The sequence below is a fragment of the Myxine glutinosa genome, chromosome 7, assembly GCF_964187855.1.
Source record: "Myxine glutinosa chromosome 7, kmMyxGlut1.1, whole genome shotgun sequence".
Lineage (NCBI taxonomy): Eukaryota > Metazoa > Chordata > Myxini > Myxiniformes > Myxinidae > Myxine > Myxine glutinosa.
Genome location: NC_136267.1, coordinates 129,922,805 through 129,942,978, shown reverse-complemented (window position 1 = coordinate 129,942,978; position 20,174 = coordinate 129,922,805). Strand labels below are relative to the sequence as shown.

The 20,174-nt window shown below is 44.7% G+C and overlaps 1 protein-coding gene across 1 annotated transcript in view; it reads left to right on the top strand.

Moving 5' to 3' along the window:
* Positions 1-20,174, top strand: part of VWDE (von Willebrand factor D and EGF domains) — a 184,755-nt gene that overhangs the window by 35,481 nt on the left and 129,100 nt on the right. The window contains exons 4-7 of the mRNA XM_068121625.2: positions 12,995-13,057; positions 14,318-14,553; positions 16,478-16,567; positions 17,243-17,378. Of these exons, the coding sequence (XP_067977726.2) occupies positions 12,995-13,057; positions 14,318-14,553; positions 16,478-16,567; positions 17,243-17,378 (525 nt within the window). The remainder of the gene's footprint in view (positions 1-12,994; positions 13,058-14,317; positions 14,554-16,477; positions 16,568-17,242; positions 17,379-20,174) is intronic.

The following is a 20,174-nucleotide window of genomic DNA, read 5'->3' as shown; positions in this document are numbered from 1 at the left end:
TGTGTTTGCCGTCCCTCGGATTGATATTAAACTGGGTGTCCCATCCGCCAGCACTATAGTTGGTGGACGTTAAAGATCCCACAATGTCTTTTGTGACGAGTAGGTGAGCTTTTTTCCGACACCCTGAACAAATTCCAACTTCCTCCTCTATTTTGCAATGTTTATGCATTATATTAAAAAAATAACCACCTTTAGAGGCCATTTTTCCCCGCAAAGCGGGGGTTGGCCTTTTTCGGGAACCGTGGTTGTTGTTGTTTTTCGGTCCCCTTTTTGAAGCAATGTTTTACGGCCGGATGCCCTTCCTGACGCCAACCCTTTTTGCCGCCTTTAACGACAAACAGGGAATTACCAGTGAGCTGGTACTCAATTAGCCGACCTCGGAAGGAATGTATAGGCTGAGTCAACCCCCCCTGGCGTTAATTCAGCGATTAACCGGGATTACGAACCCAGGTATCCTAGGTATCCTAAGCCGGCACCCTAGCCGCTAGCCCAACACCAGGACTCAATACGTCACATAAAATCTTACGGGCATTTAGAATTGGGATTCTCATGTATCCGGTTGCTATATGCTTTCTGTGGGCTTATAGCCATTCATACTTGTAATAATATGTTGTGCGGATGTCTTAGGGCTTAAAGGGGGGTAATGTACTATAGTTATTTCATTATGAAATGTTTAGCCTAAGATGTATGCTATTTGTGTACAAGGATCACAACATATCGAAGTATGTCCAGACAGATTTAATTGTGATCTTTCCATTCTGTAATGTGTCTGGACCTGATTAGCCCCTGTTAAGACTTTCAATCTTTTCCTCTGCTGTATGTCCTTTAAATGTTTATTTTAATTCTTAGATGCAGGCGTCAAAAATCCTACATAAACGCAGCCATTGGGCCTCGGAGGCCCAACGGATGTATTCGTGTAATGTTATTATTTCTTTTTTTATGTTTTAAAGATTTTTTTTCTTTCATATCCTTTTTCAATCCAAATCGATGATCATGGATGTGTATTTGCTCAGAAAATGTGAATCATTGATCCTATTAGTTGGAAGAATCCCATACAAGTAATGAATATATTATATTTTTTTGGCAAAAAAAAAGTTTTTGTTCTTGGGTTTTCAACTTTTTTTCTCTAAAAAGTTGAGGCTCATGGAGGAGTATTTGCTCAAAAAATATAATTCACTAATCCTTTTATTTAGAATGTATATGTCCACAACTGTCAAAAATCCTACACCTATGCAGCCATTGGGCCTCGGAGGCCCCACTAATGTATTCGTGTAAAGTTTTTAAATTTTCATATTTTTGTCACTGAATTATTTGTAACCAAGTTATAGGAGTATATAATGAGGCTCATATCAAGAAAATAATGATATAACATAGTAGTATAACAACATTTATGCGGGGCCTCGACGGCCCCAGGCCTGCATTCGTGTCGGATTTTCGGATTATAAGTGAAGAATGAAGATTTTCCCACGAGCCTGAATGAAATTTTTTTTTTCACTGAATTTTGTGTAACAACATGAAAGTCGGTGAAAATGAGGCTCATTCCAAAAAAAATATTTGTACAGCATAGTTTTTGCAACAAAAAACCTTGTGGGCCTCCGAGGCCCAATCACTGCATCCAAGGGTTAAAGCACAAACAACGCCTTGATGTGCTGAACCTGTGGAGAGGGCTGCTGCGACGCTCCTCACCAAACAAGCTGCGTTCCTTTTTCTTTCCTCGGCTGGTGGCACAGAACGGTTATCTTTGGCCTATTAACCCAGCATGGTTAAAAAAGCACCACCATGGGAAATTAGCACCATCACCTCGCATATCGAGGCTTTGTAAAACTACCACCGGATCGTCTGGACCACTGCTTGGGCCCATCGTATGAGAAGGATGATGTGGATAGAGCAACAGATTCTCATTTGAGGTCTCTGTACATCAAAAACCAAAGTAAAAATCAATTCAGCTTTCCCTGTGGACGGTCTCTTTCCGTCACTAAATTGGTGAATGTGCGGGTAGAGGATTTGACCTCGATTCCACATGGTGGTCAACCGTAAAATTGGTTCGTCAAGATTGGGATTGGGACAATCGTCTGAATCCTGTGACCATAACAATACTGTATTTGACATTATAGGCAGTTGTCTACCATATAAAACACAATGTCAGTTTGTGTGTTTGTCCAGATGTCTGGCCCCCTTCATAATGATAGGTTGTAAAGGCCAATCAATCTTTTAATACATTTGTGCTTCAGGCCAGCCATATGTGTGTTCACAATGGCCGAATTTTTCCGATAAACCAAACTCAAAAAACGTTTTCCATAAAAGAGCAATTATGTCTCCTCTATTGGAATTGTAGATGGTGACCTGCAAACCCAGCTTAAAGGGTGGTGTGCAGAAGCGTTTTTTAATTTAATTATAATCTATCTATAATTCCAGTAATCTCTGTCTGTACGTTTGTCTGTGACCGCTGTTTCTCGACAACCACGGGTCCGATATACTTTTAACTTGCCAGGTATATTGCTGGGGACCTGAGGATGTGCCTTTTCAAGGTTTCATATTAATCGGACAATTACTTACCGAGCTATGTCCAAAAAACGATTCAACCAATCAGAGAGCAGCGAACGATCGCGTGTGCCGGCGTTGCGAATGGACCAAACCATTCCATGTAAATAGAGGGGGGGGGGTTCTGTGGTCGTTGCGAATGGACGAAACCATTTCATGTAAATAGAGGGGGGGGATTGTCACTGTACTCGCAAGCCGTTCGCCGTTCGCTTTGGCGTTGCGAATGGACCAAACCATTTCATGTAAATAGAGGGGGGGGGATATAATTTTAGATAGATATATAGTACGGGCATATATATAGTACGGGCATGCCCTAGTAAATACAAAGCCAGACGCTGACTGGGCATCCTACATCGCACAAAGTCCTTCTTTGGCACACCTGAGCTCCTATCCACCTACAAGGCTTTCATCAGCCATTTGATGGAATACTGCTCTCCCTTCTGGGCTGGTGCACCTGCCTCACATCTTGCTCAGATTTACACCGTGGAAACCAAACCTTTCAAGATGAATGGAATCTCTCACTATGAAGCTTAGTCTATGGGCATATCACTTTGCCAACACCGACAGGACGGTGGTCTCTTTGTTTACTTCTGCCTCATTTATGGTCTTGTACCCTCTGCCCTCTCCATCCATGCTTTGCCCCTCAAACAACCCCCCCTCCCCTCCCAGGTATCAGCAGGACGCATGTGGTCCACCAGCAAACCCCTTCTAGTGAAACTGCTTAAATCCAGGACCACTTCTCACCTCCACTCATTTATTCCTCTTTTTCCCTCTGTAGAACCACCTTCCATACTCTCTTCAATATCACACTCCCTCCAGGTCTTCAAGATAGCTGTTCACCACCATCTGAAATCATCCCCCATCCAAAATCAGGATCTTTTCTACACCTGTTAAACCACACCCTCCACCCCACGCCTTCAAAATCTTTGTTTATGCATCCATCTTGTCCACCCTTTGCATTCTCCCTTACTCCTCATCGTTACCTGCTTCCCCTGGTTGTCTGTCTCCATTCACTTTCTCCCTCTGCCCTGCTGTTGGCGTTTCCCCTTTCTCCTGCTGTTCCCTTCGCTATATGTTGTGTCCTGATCTGTTCTGTGTCCTAGCTTTTCAAAAGACTATGCACCATATTCAGTATGTATATATATATATATATATATATATATATATAAATATATATAACTGTGAGAAATAGTAGAAACTCCACAGTACGAGCAGGGCGTCTCAAATATTTTTGAATATATAATCGGGAGATTGAATAAGACGCGGACGTAGCTTCAGGACATCGATCTTTAATTCGACAAGCTTTCGACCAACAAAGGACTTCTTCTGAGTCTACAAAAACATCAGGCATGTATATCAGTCAAGTATGTATAGTTATATGTGTGTAAGATGTGTGATATGTGTAGAAAATGCATACAAAAGGAAGAGCCACGCCAAAGCTCACTCACCGGCCTCAAGTTCAACGGAAGTGAAGCACACCTTACAGTTACCGTTTGCGTTACAGTTCTGGTGCACGTGCATATACAAATATAGAGATATATACATACATAAACACACAAGCATATATTCATATACCATTTATATTCATATAATATATTTATATATTTATATAAATGACATATAAAGGTAGAATGAATGAATGGGTGAATGAATGAATGGGTTACGGTTAACAATTTGATTGGGTTGATGTAGGAACATGCTTTAATCATCAAAATTTATGCCATGAGGGATTTTTGTCCGAAGTTTATGTATCCAAAACGACTCACGTTTCAGAATCGTGGTGTGTGATCGATTTGTGATTGATTCAATGGCAGAGATTTGAATGTCATTTATAGAGTGATCCGGTTGATTAAAGTGTATCGTGTAAGGTAGAGATTTGCCCTGACTGGTGTGGAAGTTATTGATTTCTGACCGGGTGTTATTAAATCGTGTGTAGAGTGTATTCTCAGTTTTTCCAACATATTGTTTGTTGCACTTTTGGCAAGTGATTAGGTATATGACCCATGTAGATTTGCAGTTCATATAGGAGGTGATGGGGAATTTTTGTCCAGTGCTAGAACTACAAAATTTGTTTCCTTCTAGTAAATGCTTGTGAATAATACATTTTTTTGCTGTGCATTTATAGAAGCCAGGGATCCTAGTTTGTTTGTTGTGGGGCTGTGGGTGCTTTGCTTTTACCAAGAGGTCCCTGAGTGTCCGACCACGTCGAAATGATGTTAGTGGAGGTTGAGGAAATGTGGTGCCGAGTGTTTCTGATTGATGGAGGAGAGGAAGGGCCTTATTCAGAATACTTGGCAATTGGGATGAGGTAGCAGAGTAGGTGGTTACCAGTGGGACACGGTTAGTTGCAGGTTTGGGTTTGTAAGTCAGAAGGTCTGCTCTCGGTATGCGTTTTGCTCGGGTTATTGCCTCTTTCACAGAGTGAGGGTCATAGTTTCTTGCAATGAAGTTTGTTTCTAATTGGCAGAGAGAAGTTTCTTCTGCCATTTTTGTTGAGCAAATGCGTCTTACTCTGAGTGCTTGACTGTATGGTATGCTTGCAATTGTATGTTTAGGATGAGATGAAGAAGGGAGAAGGTAAGAGTGAGTGTCTGTTGGTTTGGTGTACACCAAACCAACAGATACACCAAACCAAACACCAATACACCAAACCAACCAACCAAACCAAACACCAAACTAACAGACATCTATATATATATAGATCTCCGTGTGCCCGAACGGGCCGACCACCTTCCTGGACCTTCCCGCCCTCGGCGACACACGACCATCCGTCCGGATGGATTACATGCTGTCGCTGCTTGGAGACCAGCGCCCGGATTTCTTGTTCCGCGCACTTTTCCTCCGCCAGCTACCGATACAGGTGCGCCTCGCGCTGGCCGGTTCCAAAATCACGGAACCCCGCGCCCTGGCCGGAGAGGCCGACAAGTTTTTCGCGGCCTGCGACACGCGGTCGGTTTACGGTGCTGCCGTAGTGGATCCCGGGGCAGAGGCTACAGTGCCCCCGGCTTCCCTCGTGGCCGCTGCTGTGCCCCGCCCACTACCGCCACCACCACGGCCGCCGCGGCCGTCACCGCCGCAAACCTGGTGCTACTACCACGCCAGGTTCGGCCGCAAGGCTAAAACGTGTCGCCCGCCGTGCTCTTTTGACGGGTCGGGAAACGACCGGGCCGGCGCTCATTAGCGGCCCTGAGCGTCGGCCATTCCGGCAGCCTCCTGTTCATCACGGACACCTTGTCCGGGGGCCGTTTCCTTTGCGACACAGGAGCGCAGGTAAGCGTCCTCCCGGCCTCCACGTCCGACAAGCAAGCCGCAGGCCGGGGCCTCGCTTTGCTTGCCGCCAACGGTACACCCATCCGCACATTCGGGAAGCGTTGCCTCTCACTGCGGTTCAGAGGGCAGCGCTTTCAATGGTCGTTCGTGACCACCAGCGTGCCAATGGTCGTGCTGGGCGCGGACTTCCTATGTGCGCATGGGCTGTTGGTCGACGTGAAGCGCAGACGTCTCGTCCAGGCCGAAACCTTCAGCTCGCTCGCTTGTTCGCTGAGCGGCTCGTTGAGCGGCTCATGGAGCGGCTTGCCAAGCGGCTTGCCAAGCGGCTTGCTGGAAGGTTCCGTCCCGGCGAGTTTAGTTTGCACGCTTCCGGCAGCGGACGACTTTACCCACCTCCTAGCCAGTTTCCCGGCCCTCACGCGGCCCACCTTCTCAGCGGTGGCCGTTAAACACGGGGTGGAGCACCATATACCCACGGTGGGGCCGCCGGTCTATGCCCGGGCACGCCGACTCGAACCCACGAAGCTCGCCGTGGCGAAAGCGGATTTCGCCACGCTGGAGCGGCTGGGGATTGTACGGCGCTCCAACAGCGCTTGGGCTTCTCCTCTGCACATTGTGCCGAAGCCCGGCGGGGGATGGCGGCCGTGCGGGGACTACCGCCGGCTCAATGATGCCACCACCCCCGACCGCTACCCGGTCCCGCATATCCAGGACTTTTCCGCCCGGTTGGCAAACACAACCGTGTTTTCCAAGGTGGACCTCATCCGGGGCTACCACCAGGTCCCCGTACAACCGGGCGATGTCCCGAAGACGGCCGTCATCACCACTTTCGGCGTCTTTGAGTTCCTGCGAATGCCTTTCGGGTTGAAGAATGCGGCCCAGGTGTTCCAACGGCTTATGGACAGCATCTTGCGCAACTTACCTTTCCTCTTTGTCTACCTGGACGACATCCTAGTCGTGAGCGCGTCCCGGGCGGAGCACCTGCTCCACCTCCGCACGCTTTTCGAACGCCTGGGCCAGCATGGCCTAATCATCAACCCCGCAAAGTGCCGTTTCGGCGTCGCCACCATCGACTTCTTGGGACACCGCATCACCAGGCACGGGGCCGTCCCTTTACCGGCCAAGGTGGAGGCGGTCAGGGATTTCCCGCGACCCCGCACGATCAAGGGGCTCCAGGAGTTCCTGGGCATGGTAAATTTTTACCACCGCTTCGTGCCCCATGTCGCCCAGCTCCTCCGCCCCCTGCACGAGGCCCTCTGGGGCAAGCCGGGCAAAGGTGACATCGCCTGGTCGGAGCCAATGGCTGCGGCGTTTGCGGGCGCAAAGCTGGCCCTGGCCAACGCCACCGATCACCATGCTGGCGCACCCGGCGCCCGATGCGCCGATGGCCCTCGCCACCGACGCGTCGGACTACGCGGTGGGCACGGTGCACGAGCAGTGGGTGCCTGGTGTTTGGCAACCGCTGGCGTTTTTTAGCCAGCAGCTTCGCCCGCACGAACGCCACTACAGCACCTTCAACCGCGAGCTGCTCGGGCTCCACCTGGCGGTCCGACACTTCCGCCATCTGCTGGAGGGCCGCCCATTCACGGCTTTCGTCGACCACAAGCCCCTTGTGTTCGCGATGGCCAAGGTCGCCGAGCCATGGTCGGCACGGCAGCAGCGTCACCTCTCTGCCGTGTCCGAGTATACGACAGACAACCGTCACGTGGCGGGTAAAGACAACCCGGTGGCGGATTGCATTTCCCGGTCCGTTGCGCACGCGGTCCACCTCGGGATCGACTATGCCCGGATGGCGGAGGACCAGACCGCCGACCCCGGCGTCCAGGCCTTGCGGACCGCCGCCACGGGCCTCCGCGTCACCGAGGTGCCGTTCGACGCCGCAGGCGCGGCCCTCCTGTGCGACGTCTCCCTCGGCCGGCCTCGCCCCATCGTGCCCGCTGGTTGGCAGCGCCCAGTGTTCGACGCCATCCACGGCCTGTCCCACCCAGGCACGAAGGCCTCCCAGAAGCTCGTCGCGGCGAAGTTCATCTGGCATGGCCTCAGGAAGGACGTCCGCGACTGGGCCAGGATGTGCCTCGCGTGCCAGCGCGCAAAGGTCCACCGCCACACCCAGGCCCCGTTGGCTCCGTTTGTGGTGCCCGAGCGTCGGTTCGACCACGTGCACGTCGACCTGGTAGGACCTCTGCCCCCCTCGCCGGGGTTCACCCACCTCCTCACCATGGTGGACCGCACCACATGGTGGCCGGTGGCCGTCCCATTGGCGGCGACGTCTGCGGCTGATGTGGCGCAAGCCTTCATCGCCACTTGGGTTGCCCGGTTCGGTGCCCCCTCGGACATCTCGTCCGACCGCAGCCCCCAGTTCACCTCGGAGCTCTGGGCCACGGTGGCGCAAGGGCTCGGCGTGATACTACACCGCACCACGGCCTACCACCCCCAGGCCAATGGCCTGTGCGAGCGCTTTCATCGCTCGATGAAGGCCGCGCTCCGGGCCAGCATCCGCGACGGCAGCTGGGCCGACAGGCTCCCCTGGGTCCTGCTGGGCCTCAGGACGGCGCCCAAGGACGACCTGCGCGCGTCCTCGGCGGAGCTGGTCTTCGGGCAACCACTGCGGGTACCGGGCGTATTTATCCCCGACTCCACGGCTCCTTGGTCCGCGACGCAACAGCGCTCCGCCCTTCAGGAGACCGCCCGGAGGTTCGCCCCGGTGCCGACGGCACACCACGGTTGCCCGTCTTCCCACGTCGCCCCGGAGCTTCGCACGGCGGAGTACGTCTTCGTCCGGCACGACGCCCACCAGGCACCGCTACGGCCCCCGTACGACGGGCCCTTCCGCGTGCTGGAGACCGGGGACAAATATTTCACCATCGACATCGGCGGTGCCCCGGATCGCATCTCCGTGGACCGCCTCAAGCCGGCCCACCTCGATCTGGACCACCCCCCGCAAGCAGCTCTGCCTCCGCGTCGAGGCCGCCCCCCGACGGTCGGACCCCCGGCACCCCCCAGCCCCGCCGTCCCGCTACCCCCCAGGCCAGCACCCATCGCCAGGGGACGTTTCGGCCGGGTCATCCGGCTTCCCCGCAAACTCACCCTTCAGGTGCGCGGGAATTCTGGGGGGGGCGCGTGTGGCGGGCACAAAGGACAATAATTCCGCGCACCCGTGGGTGGCGCGAGCGTCCAGGCGGGGAACGAAAGCGTATGCCCCGCCTTTCGGCCGATCGGCCACGCCCGGGGGCAAGGCGTGGCCTCAGGACATATATGCGGGCTCTAAGCTCGAACCCGCCCAGTGCTGAAGTGCGAGCTCTTAATAAAGACTCTGTTTGTACCAATGCGTTGTGGCCTACCTCTCTGGCAATCGAGTCGTGTGTGCACAGCACCACAATATGAATATATGCTTGTGTGTTTATGTATGTATGTATCTCTATATTTGTATATGCACATGCACCGGAACTGTAACGCAAACGGTAACTGTAAGGTGCGCTTCACTTCCGTTGAACTTGGGGCCGGTGAGTGAGCTTTGGCGTGGCTCTTCCTTTTGTATGCATTTTCTACACATATCACACACATCTTACACACATAACACTATACATACTTGACTGATATACATGCCTGATGTTTTTGTGGACTCAGCAGTAGACCTTTGTTGGTCGAAAGCTTGTCGAATTAAAGATCGAAGTCCTGAAGCTACGTCCGCGTCTTATTCAATCTACCGATTATTTATTTATATATATATATATATATGTATATATATATATATATATATATATATATATATATATATATATATATATATATATATATATATATATATAAATAGTAATATTTTTGTATGTACAGTCATGTGAAAAAGTAAGTACACCCCATGTAAAGTTTTGACTTTTTCAACATATTTCAACATACAGCTATTTTATCTTCATTTCAACAATATTGATAGATAAAGGTGATATAAAAAAATTTTATGTTTTTTTTTTTTTTTTGTATACTGAATCGTGGCTCGTGAAAGAGCGGACATTTACTTCACAAACAAATCAACCAGACAAACAAAATATATAAAAAGAGGGAGTGGAAGACAAGATGGGGAGAGAAGGGGAAGCACACAAACACTTGAGAGCACACAACATTTGAGAGCAGGGAGATGTGTGGGAGGGAGAGGGCTTGGGGGGAGGAGGCATGGGAAGGGGGGGGGGGGGGGGGAGAAGTATAAAACACAAGGACACTGAGGACTTCCAGGACAAAACAAATATAACAAATATCATGAAACATTTACATTTTGTAGTCCATTGTATCATCTAAATAAACATAAATGCAAATTTTGCATGTGGAAAAAATAAGTACACCCCTACATTTATCACTACTTCAAATACCTAAAATTAGAATCAGGTGCACCAGCTCAGGTGCAAATGATTAGAACATCGTTAGAGAGGATCTTGGAGGAACCTGTCTTATTTAAAACCTCAGACATTTAGTTTGGTTTGCTCTTTGCTGTTGAAGTGTGCGGTGTCACCATGCCTAGATCAAAAGAGCTCTCTGAGGCCTTCAGAAAGAAGGTTATAGATGCCTATGGGTCTGGGAAGGGATTTAAAAAGATCTCCAAACAATTTGAAATCAATCATTCGACTGTCCGGAAGATCATCTACAGGTGGAGATGATTCCAAACAACTGCCAACTTGTTCAGGCTAGGCCGCCCCAGCAAGTTCAGCCCGAGAGCAGACCGCAAGATGCTGAAAGAAGTCTCTAAGAACCCCCAGAATGTCATCACGGGACCTACAGGTAGCTCTTGCCACTGTTGATGTCAAAGTGTACGAGTCTACCATTAGAAAGAGGCTGCACAAATTGGATCTACATGGGAGGTGTGCAAGGAGGAAACCTTTGCTGTCCAGAAAGAACATCAGGGCATGACTAAAGTTTGCCTTATACAAGACTGACAATGAACACCTAGGAAAAGACCAGCACTTCTGGAACAATGTGCTCTGGACAGATGAATTAAAGGTAGCGCTATTTGGCCACAGTACCAGAAGACATGTTTGGTGAAAACCAATGACAGCATTTGACCACAAGAACCTGATACCAACTGTGAAGCATGGTGGTGGAAATATTATGGTTTGGGGCAGCTTTGCTGCATCAGGGCCTGGGCAGCTCATCATCATAGAATCCACTATGAATTCTTCATTGTACCAGAGGGTGCTTGAGTATAATGTGAGGCCATCTGTCGGAAAGTTGAAGCTCAACCGAAAGTGGACCTTGCAACATGACAATGACCCTAAACATACCAGTAAATCCACCAAGGAATGGCTGAAAAGAAAGAAATGGAGGGTTCTGGAATGGCCAAGTCAAAGCCCGGATCTAAATCCCATCGAGATGTTGTGGGGGGATTTGAAACGAGCTGTGCATGTAAGAAACCCCTCAAAAATCGCACAGCTGAAAGAATTCTGCATGGAGGATTTGGCAAAAAATTCTCCCAGTCGATGTCAGAGACTGGTGGACAGTTATAAGAAACGCTAACTTGAGGCTGTTTCTGCCAAAGGGGGCAATACCACCTATTAGAGCCAAGGGTGTACTTACTTTTTCCACAGAAGGAAATGGCATCTCTGTTAATTTTTTGTTGAATAAATTATTGCAAAGTCAATTATTCATTGTTTTTTGTTCAATTATATCACCTTTATCTAGAGATACTGTTTAAATGAAGATCAAATATTGATATGTCCACTTATGTTAAAAAGATTTTAAAAACATTTCATGGTGTGTCCTTACTTTTTCCACATGCGAAATTTGCATTTGTGTTTATTTAAATTATACAATGGACTACAAAATGTAAATGTTTCATGATATTTGTTATATTATATCACCTTTATCTATCAATATTGTTGAAATGAAGATCAAATAGCTGTATGTTGAAATATGTTGAAAAAGTCAAAACTTTACATGGGGTGTACTTACTTTTTCACGTGACTGTATATACTGTATATATATATATATATATCCAAATATATGTGCAGTTCTCCAGCTTTCAATGAGCGCAAGTAATGACGTCACTGCCGTCATTTGGCGGCAAATCGGCAAAGAGTCATTTAATTGCAGTACATGGCAGTGACGTCATTACTTGCGCTCATTGAAAGCTGGAGAACTGCACATATATTTGGATTGGTTTGCTCCCGGCTGCATCCAGGGGATTCCATATAATGAGTGGATACCAGAGGTAATGTGCCATGTGGCAGATGGCACTTATCGCTCCCATTAAGGTACAGCATAGTTGGATGGGATACCTTAATGGCGGTTCACCACTGATGGTATGAAATCGAAAAGTGACTGATATATATATATATATTTATATATATATATACATATATATATATACATATATATATATATATATATATATATATATATATATACATATATATATATATATATATATATATATATATATATATATATATATATACATATATATATATATATATATATATATATATATATATGTATATATGTACATATATATATATGTATGTGTACATATATACATATATATATATGTATGTGTACATATATACATATGTATATATGTATATACATATGTATATATATATACATATGTATATATATATACATATGTATATATGTATATATATATATATATATATATATATATATATATATATATATATATATATATATATACATACAAAAATATTATTATTATGCCATTATTACCCATGCTATGAAATCACCCTGCGTGTAAAACACCAGAATGACAGTTTATACCTGGGCCAAGACCTACATTGCCCACTGCATCAATGGCACAATCATTCATCCAGCAATGATGCAACCAACAGTCATATACTGTATACAAAATTAATGAATGCATATTTTCACATCGTCTCACATCCTTTAGCTGATTCATTCCCTGGAATCAAATTGGACTTTTAAAATAAATCTTAATCGGTCACCTGTAACATCACTTATTCAAAATACCCTCCAAAATCCTTTAACAATTAAAATACAAATTCCCCACTAAAGGTGACAAATCATGGTTTTAGAATTTGCTTTACCCAGCAGACCACCAGAGTAATAGGTTTTAGCATTTTGTTTTTTGTTTCTCATCAATTCTGCTTTAGTTAAGGATTGTGTTAATTTAATTGCAGAGATAAGTTTGTTTTTCACATATTCATCTCATTATATTTTGCAGTTGTCAATAAGCCAATGAAAACCTGTCAGTTGGGAGAAATCACTACTGATAGAGGTTGTCAAGGTATGTATAATGGTACACAATAGCACAGGTATTATATATGACTTCTGCTAGTTTAATTTAATGAAGTATATTATAACTTGTGTTGTTGATTATCTTATACTGCCTGTTAAATAGTCAATTCACTGACCTGCACAGGTAATATCAATATTTATAAAATACAGCACTAGAATATAATAAACATTGTATATCTTTACTCAAATCCAATTTAATTGCTATCAAAGCTCGTCTACCTACTGTTACAAAACATTATGGAATCATTATCATTAAGGAGTGAATGCACTTGATAGAGTCAGCTTAGATTGGTCTATCAATCAAACATGTTACATGACAGCTCAGAGGCAATACATTTTTTGCCCAACTTTCATGCCATCCATATTTAGAGCAGCTTTAAAGAGAACCTGGATTATGTGGTTGAATGTCTCTATATATGAGCAACATTGAAACATATTTTTAACAAAATTAAAGACTCCTTTACCTGTCCACCGATACCACGTCTCTGGCCTTTCACGACCACACGAAATAGAAGCATTGGTGGCTGTCTTCCACATAGTCTCTTATTTAAGACATGTGCTGTAAGACGACAAGACAGGTTGTCATTGGTTGCGACACACACACACACACACACACACACACACACACACACACACACACACACACACTCACACACACACACACACATTCTCATGGAATCAGACCACGATCCTTGGCACAGAATCTTTGAGAGTGAACCGCGAGATTGTCGAGGCCTGGTACTCTGATTAAAAACTCCATCAACCAACACATTGACTTACACCCCACATACATAGCACTACGCAATCAATTACAACGTCAAAAACGGCCGAGTCATTTGAATACAGGGAAGCCCTGTGATTGGCAAGGACTTGGACCAATCCATGACGTGAACCGTCCCCAACAGAACTTAACAGTTAACATCACACTCAACGCCTCTGAGGAAGAGAACTAGTTTGTTCTTGAAACGTCAGGCTATTAATAAAGAATTTTTTTTTAAAAATTATTTTACTGCTCAGTGTGCTATCATTTACAATATATATATAGATATATATATATATATATATATATGAAGCAGTGATGTTACATTTGCATGATTTGACACTTCGTTCAAATCAAGTTAATGGCTAATATGTTAATAAAAAGTTACCTCTCCAATCAATTTGTTTTATTCTTATACAACAAATGTGGTTGTTATGTATGCTCATGTGAATGCCTTTTAATCCATTGTTTGTATATGCTTCCCAATAGCTATACCCCAGTCTTTACCATCACCACCAATAATCTCAGCACAGCTTGGTTCCAACAACACAATCCAGTTACGATGCAGTTTTCAGGCTCCACCAAGCCACTCCACATTGGCTTTCATGGTGGTGTGGTGGCTGCGGACACAAAGAGGGAACATGGAGGAAATCCATCGGGAAACAAAGCTACGCAATTACTTTCTGCTCGATCTGGATGGGATCAATATCCGCCTTGGTGACAGGGTATCGATTATGGAGTTGTCACACAAAATCTCACACACCTTTTGCAAGAGTGTTCAGATACTTGTGTTTCCGTATGTTTTTTTCACATTAATTGACTCAACTCTCACACATCTCTTCCAATGTCGTTGTGTTTTATCACATCAATAATACTGTATTTGACATTATTTGCAGTTATAGAATGCAATTTGTGAATAGATGAGGAGGAAAGTATAACAATTTCAATAATAGTGTCAATCGCAGAGCCACAAATTGATTTTAATCGTACATCATGTTGGGAGCCAACAGCAGGTAAAGTTTCAAAACCTAACATCAGCAAAATACTTGATACTTTGAATACTTCAAAATGTTCCTCGGGTTTCATCATCCTTTTAGTTGTTCCGAAAGATATTGTCATGGTGAGTAACTGAAAGTGAAAATTATTTGGTTTTTTTTGGTCAAAATGGTGCCTTCTCAGAGCCCCTGTGGTTTTAGCAATTTTGCTGTACAGAGTGGATACAAAGTCCCTATGCACGCAGTTAGAATTTATCTGCATGCTCCCCGCCATTGTCCACACAAATATGAATTTTTCTCCACGTTCTTCTGGACATCTTCCATGTTGAGGGTTGGAGGTCATAAAAGCAGCCCCTGCCAGCTGTTTTGAGGTCTTCAACTGTTAGGCAGAGATGAGAAGTTTCCTCTTTCACAATGCCCCAAAACGAGTTGTCACATGTTATTAAGTCCGGACTTCGAGGAGGCCACACTATCTCAGATCCACGTCCAATCCATCATCCACTGAATTTGTCGTCGAGATATTCTCTAACTGTGAGAGCATAATGTGCTTGTGCACCATCTTGTTGCAGGATAGCTGTTGCCTGGAGACCTCTCTCACGCAGTTGTGGAACAAACCACATCAGGAGCATGTTCAAATAAGCAGTGTGATTGACACTTGTATCAAAAAAATATGGCCCTATCAAGTGATCTTCTGAAATTGCTGCCCACATCATGACATGAGGAGGATGCTGTTGAATTTCCTCATAAAAATGAGGATTTTATTTTCACCAAAAATAAACATTCCTGGATCGATTGCTGAGGTAAAGAGCACACTCATCCAAAAAAAATACACTTTGTCTTGATTTAATGGTGGGAAATCGCTGCAGAAGAATCTTGCTCTAAATCAAGTCAAATCAAGGACACTCCCTGTTGAAAAAAGCCTTCTTCCATGCCCACATTGTGTCGTGCGTAGGAGCTGACTTATCGAACCTCTGCGAAAATCTTGTCCTTATGTCTTCAAAACTTGCTCCTTCTTGCGTGCGGTCATGAACCCAAACACAAGTAATCAGTCTCTCTTCTATCGTGTCCTCACTGGTGTCCGTCATGCTGAAGCTGTAGCTGCAAAACAAATAAGTAACAGAGGACACACTTATGCATAGGGGCTTTGTGGCCACTCTGTACGGATTTAAAGACCGCCTGTCGGCCATCTTTGGTCGGATTACAAAACAAGATCTTCCGGATATGTATATGATCTCATGTATTGTCTTCGTGGCAAGTTTGAACAAAATCGGTCCATAGATGTCCGATATATGGTTGCAGACGGACACACTGATGCACGGATGGACAGATGAAACCCAACTAAGTCCAACGAGTGCTAAAAACCTGTTTTCTCCTCAACCACACCAAACAAATCAGAGAGTTGACTTGTTATAATGAACTGTACTTTTTATTTCCTTCCGAGTCTTGATCTTGTATACATTCGTACATATCAATTCCTTGTATTCTTCTCTTATCGTCTCAAATATTTTCACTTGTATCGAATTTTACACACAAGACCAATATAAATCTTTATCTTAGACTAAGAAACTACTCTCACTGCACATCCACATCACCATAGGTGTCTTTTGTTCTTCACAAAGTTATAGGTAATTACATGATGAATGTTTGTTTGCAGGTGCAATGTGCTGTGACGTGCTCTGCACTCGATCATCCCAATGCTCGCAGCCCTCCAACTACAAGCCAAGAGTTTTTAGCTGGAATAAATGTACTAGCCTTTTTTATTGCCCATTATCATCGAACTTTAGCTTTTTATGAGCAATTCTAACCCAAGTACAAATTAATAATAGGAAGGTAGAAAAATTATACTTTTTGCCTTCTCTATCCTTTGTTTGAAACATGATGAGTTCCTTTCCAAATAAAAGTGGAGTAGGAGATGTATATGGTGCAGGGACTTTGCATGTCGAACACGTTAATTTGTCTGGAAAGGTCACCGTGGTTCGTATGCAGCACGTAGTTGCAGGTTATCATTGTTTTTTGCAAGGGCGTGGCTGTGGCACTGATGCAGCGCCCCCTGTAGGTTAGAACAAGAATTTGCAATTTGTTCAGGGTGCCGGTGATGGGTTGCCTACTCTTTGCGAAGGACGTTGTGGGATTTTTAAGTCCACCAACTAATTCCAGCAGATCGGATGTCCAGTTTAACGTCCATATTATAGGGATGGCACACACATTTGATGCATCGCACTGCCTGTGAAAAAATAGGATGACAGTTTATAGCTGGGTCGAGATGTGAACCCAGGCTAGACAACTCAGAGTTGAGTGCGCGTACCTCTCGGCTATCCTGTCAGCCTGCTGGAATGGTAATTCAGTTGATTTCAAATGTCAATGACTAAACAACACAAACCTCAGATAATCATGGACTCCTGGTTTCTTCATCCTGCAGGTTAATCCAGCTTCTCTGCAGCTGATTGCTGATGGCTCCGAACATCCGATAACTCTGGAAAGTACCGTCCCTCTCCCCTGTCCTATCCATGGAAAACCTTGCAAACTCAACTTCAAGCTGGTTTCAAATCATTCCGGTTTGTATTTCCACTACACCAGAGTATTTCACCATTGCTTGGATGGATACCAATACAATTGTGAAAGTCAACAATTTTTTTTACTCTTACATACAGTGAATTCAGAAAGTATTCAGACCCCTTCACTTTTTTCACATTTTGTTATGTTGCAGCCTTATGCTGAAATCGTTTAAATTCATTTTTTCCCGAGTCAATCCACACTCAATACCCCATAATGACAAAGAGAAAACAGGATTTTAGAAAGTTTTGCAAATTTATTAAAAAGAAAAAACTGAAATATCACATTGACATAAGTATTCATACCCTTTGCTATGACACTTGAAATTTAGCTCAGGTGCCTCCCATTTCTCTTGATCATCTTTGAGATGTTTCTACACCTTGATTGGAGTACACCTGTGGTAAATTCAATTGATTTGACATGATTTGGAAAGGCACACACCTGTGGAGATAAGGTCTCACAGCTGACAATGCATATCAGAGCAAAAACCAAGCCATGAGGCCGAAGGAACTGCCTGCAGAGCTCAGAGACAGAATTGTGTCGAGGCACAGATATGGGGAAGCCTACAAAAATATTTCTGCTGCATTGAAGGTTCCCAAGAGCACAGTGGCCTCCATAATTCTTAAATGGAAGAAGTTTAGAACAACCAGGACTCTTCCTAGAGCTGGCCACCCGGCCAAACTGAGCAATCGGGAGAGAAGGGCCTTGGCAAGAGAGGTGACCAAGAACCCGATGATCCCTCTGGCCCACAGCCCACAGAATCTTGTTTCTCACAGTCTGAGAGTCCTTTCGGTGCTTTTTTGCAAACTCCAAGCGGCCTTTCATGTGTCTTTCACTGAGGAGAGGCTTCCGTCTGGCCACTCTGCCATAAAGCCCAGATCAGTGAAGTGTTGCAGTGATGGTTGTCCTTCTGGAAGTTTCTCCCATCTCCACACAGGATCTCTGGAGCTCAGCCAGAGTGACCATCGGGTTCTTGGTCACATCTATTACCAAGGCCCTTCTCCCCCGATTGCTCAGTTTGGCCGGGCGGCCAGCTCTAGGAAGAGTCCTGGTTGTTCAAAACTTCTTCCATTTAAGAATTATGGAGGCCACTGTGCTCTTGGGAACCTTCAATGCAGCAGAATTTTTTCGTAGGCTTCCCCAGATCTGTGCCTCGACACAATCCTGTCTCTGAGCTCTGCAGGCAGTTCCTTCGACCTCATGGCTTGGTTTTTTGCTCTGATATGCATTGTCAGCTGTGAGACCTAAGATATACAGGTGTAGTCAGGTTCACTATGTTTTTTCGTTCAAAATCATGGTAGATTAGCAAACCTATACATTTTTGGAAACGTTATTACATGGAAAATCTGAAAATCAATGTTTACATTTGCCAATTCCGACCAATTCGATTCGACCAATTCGACCAATTCGACCAATCGACCAATTCCATTCGACCATTCGACCAATCGCTTCGATCGACCATTCGACCAATTCGATCGATTCGATTCGATTCGATTCATCGAATTCGATTCGATCGACCATTCGACCAATTCGATTTGCCAATCAATTTGACCGACCTTTGCTTGTGTGGAACGGACTGTGAAAACGATGCGGACTATATTGTCGGATACGACACACAGGACAGTGATGACGAACTCTAAATGGCATATTCTGTAATCGTGTATGTTTGATGCCATTGACTGCCTGTGTATATTTTGTCATTGACTGCCTGTGTAGATGTGAAGTTATACTGACTGCATGTGTATATATGATTTTGCTGACTGCCTGTGTATGTTTGGTGATATGAATTATTGTGACACATTTTGATGTTATTAACTGCCTGTACAAAATGATAACATGTATTTGATTATGCAACTTATCGCGAATATAAAGACAGTATTTTGCAATTCAAAACCTTTGATTCGTGTCTTACCATTCCCCATAGCACTAATTTGATACTTTCATTGGATTCCTTGTCCCTGAAAATATAGGTTTAGTATATTTTTTAAAGTTTTTAGGGTAATTAGAGGCAGAAATAGAACAAAATATGTATTTTACAGTGGCCATTTTGAAAATCCAAAATGACCGCCATACAGGTATCTCTCCAAATGTAAACATTGATTTTTAGTTTCCTTATGCTATAACCTTTCCAAAAATGTATAGGTTTGCTAATCTACCATGATTTTGAACGAAATATAATTTATTGACATAGTGAACCTGACTAGTGTGTGCCTTTTCAAATCATGTCCAATCAATTAAATTTACCACAGGTGGACTCCAATCAAGGTGTTGAAACATCTCAAAGATGATCAAGAGAAATGGGAGGCACCTGAGCTAAATTTCAAGTGTCATATCAAAGGGTCTGAATACTTATGTAAATGTGATATTTCAGTTTTTTATTTTTAATAAAATTGCAAAACTTTCTAAAATCCTGTTTTCTCTTTGTCATTATGGGGTATTGAGTGTAGATTGATGGGGGGAAAAATGAATTTAAACGATTTCAGCATAAGGCTGCAACATAACAAAATGTGAAAAAAGTGAAGGGGTCGGAATACTTTCTGAATACAACAACAACAACATGCATTTTAAGGCCATTTTCCCTGCTAGAGCGGGGGTTAGCCTTGCGGTCCCCATGACAATGTTCTCGATTTTGCCCTATTTTCTGCATCTCTCCTTGTTCACCCCCTTGCCCGCATTTCTTCTTCCACCATCTTTAGCCAAGTCTTTCTCGGTCTTCCCCGTCCTCTGCTTCCTTCTACATTCATTTCCATCACTCTTCTCAACCAGTCAATTTCATCCTTCCTCAACACATGACCAAA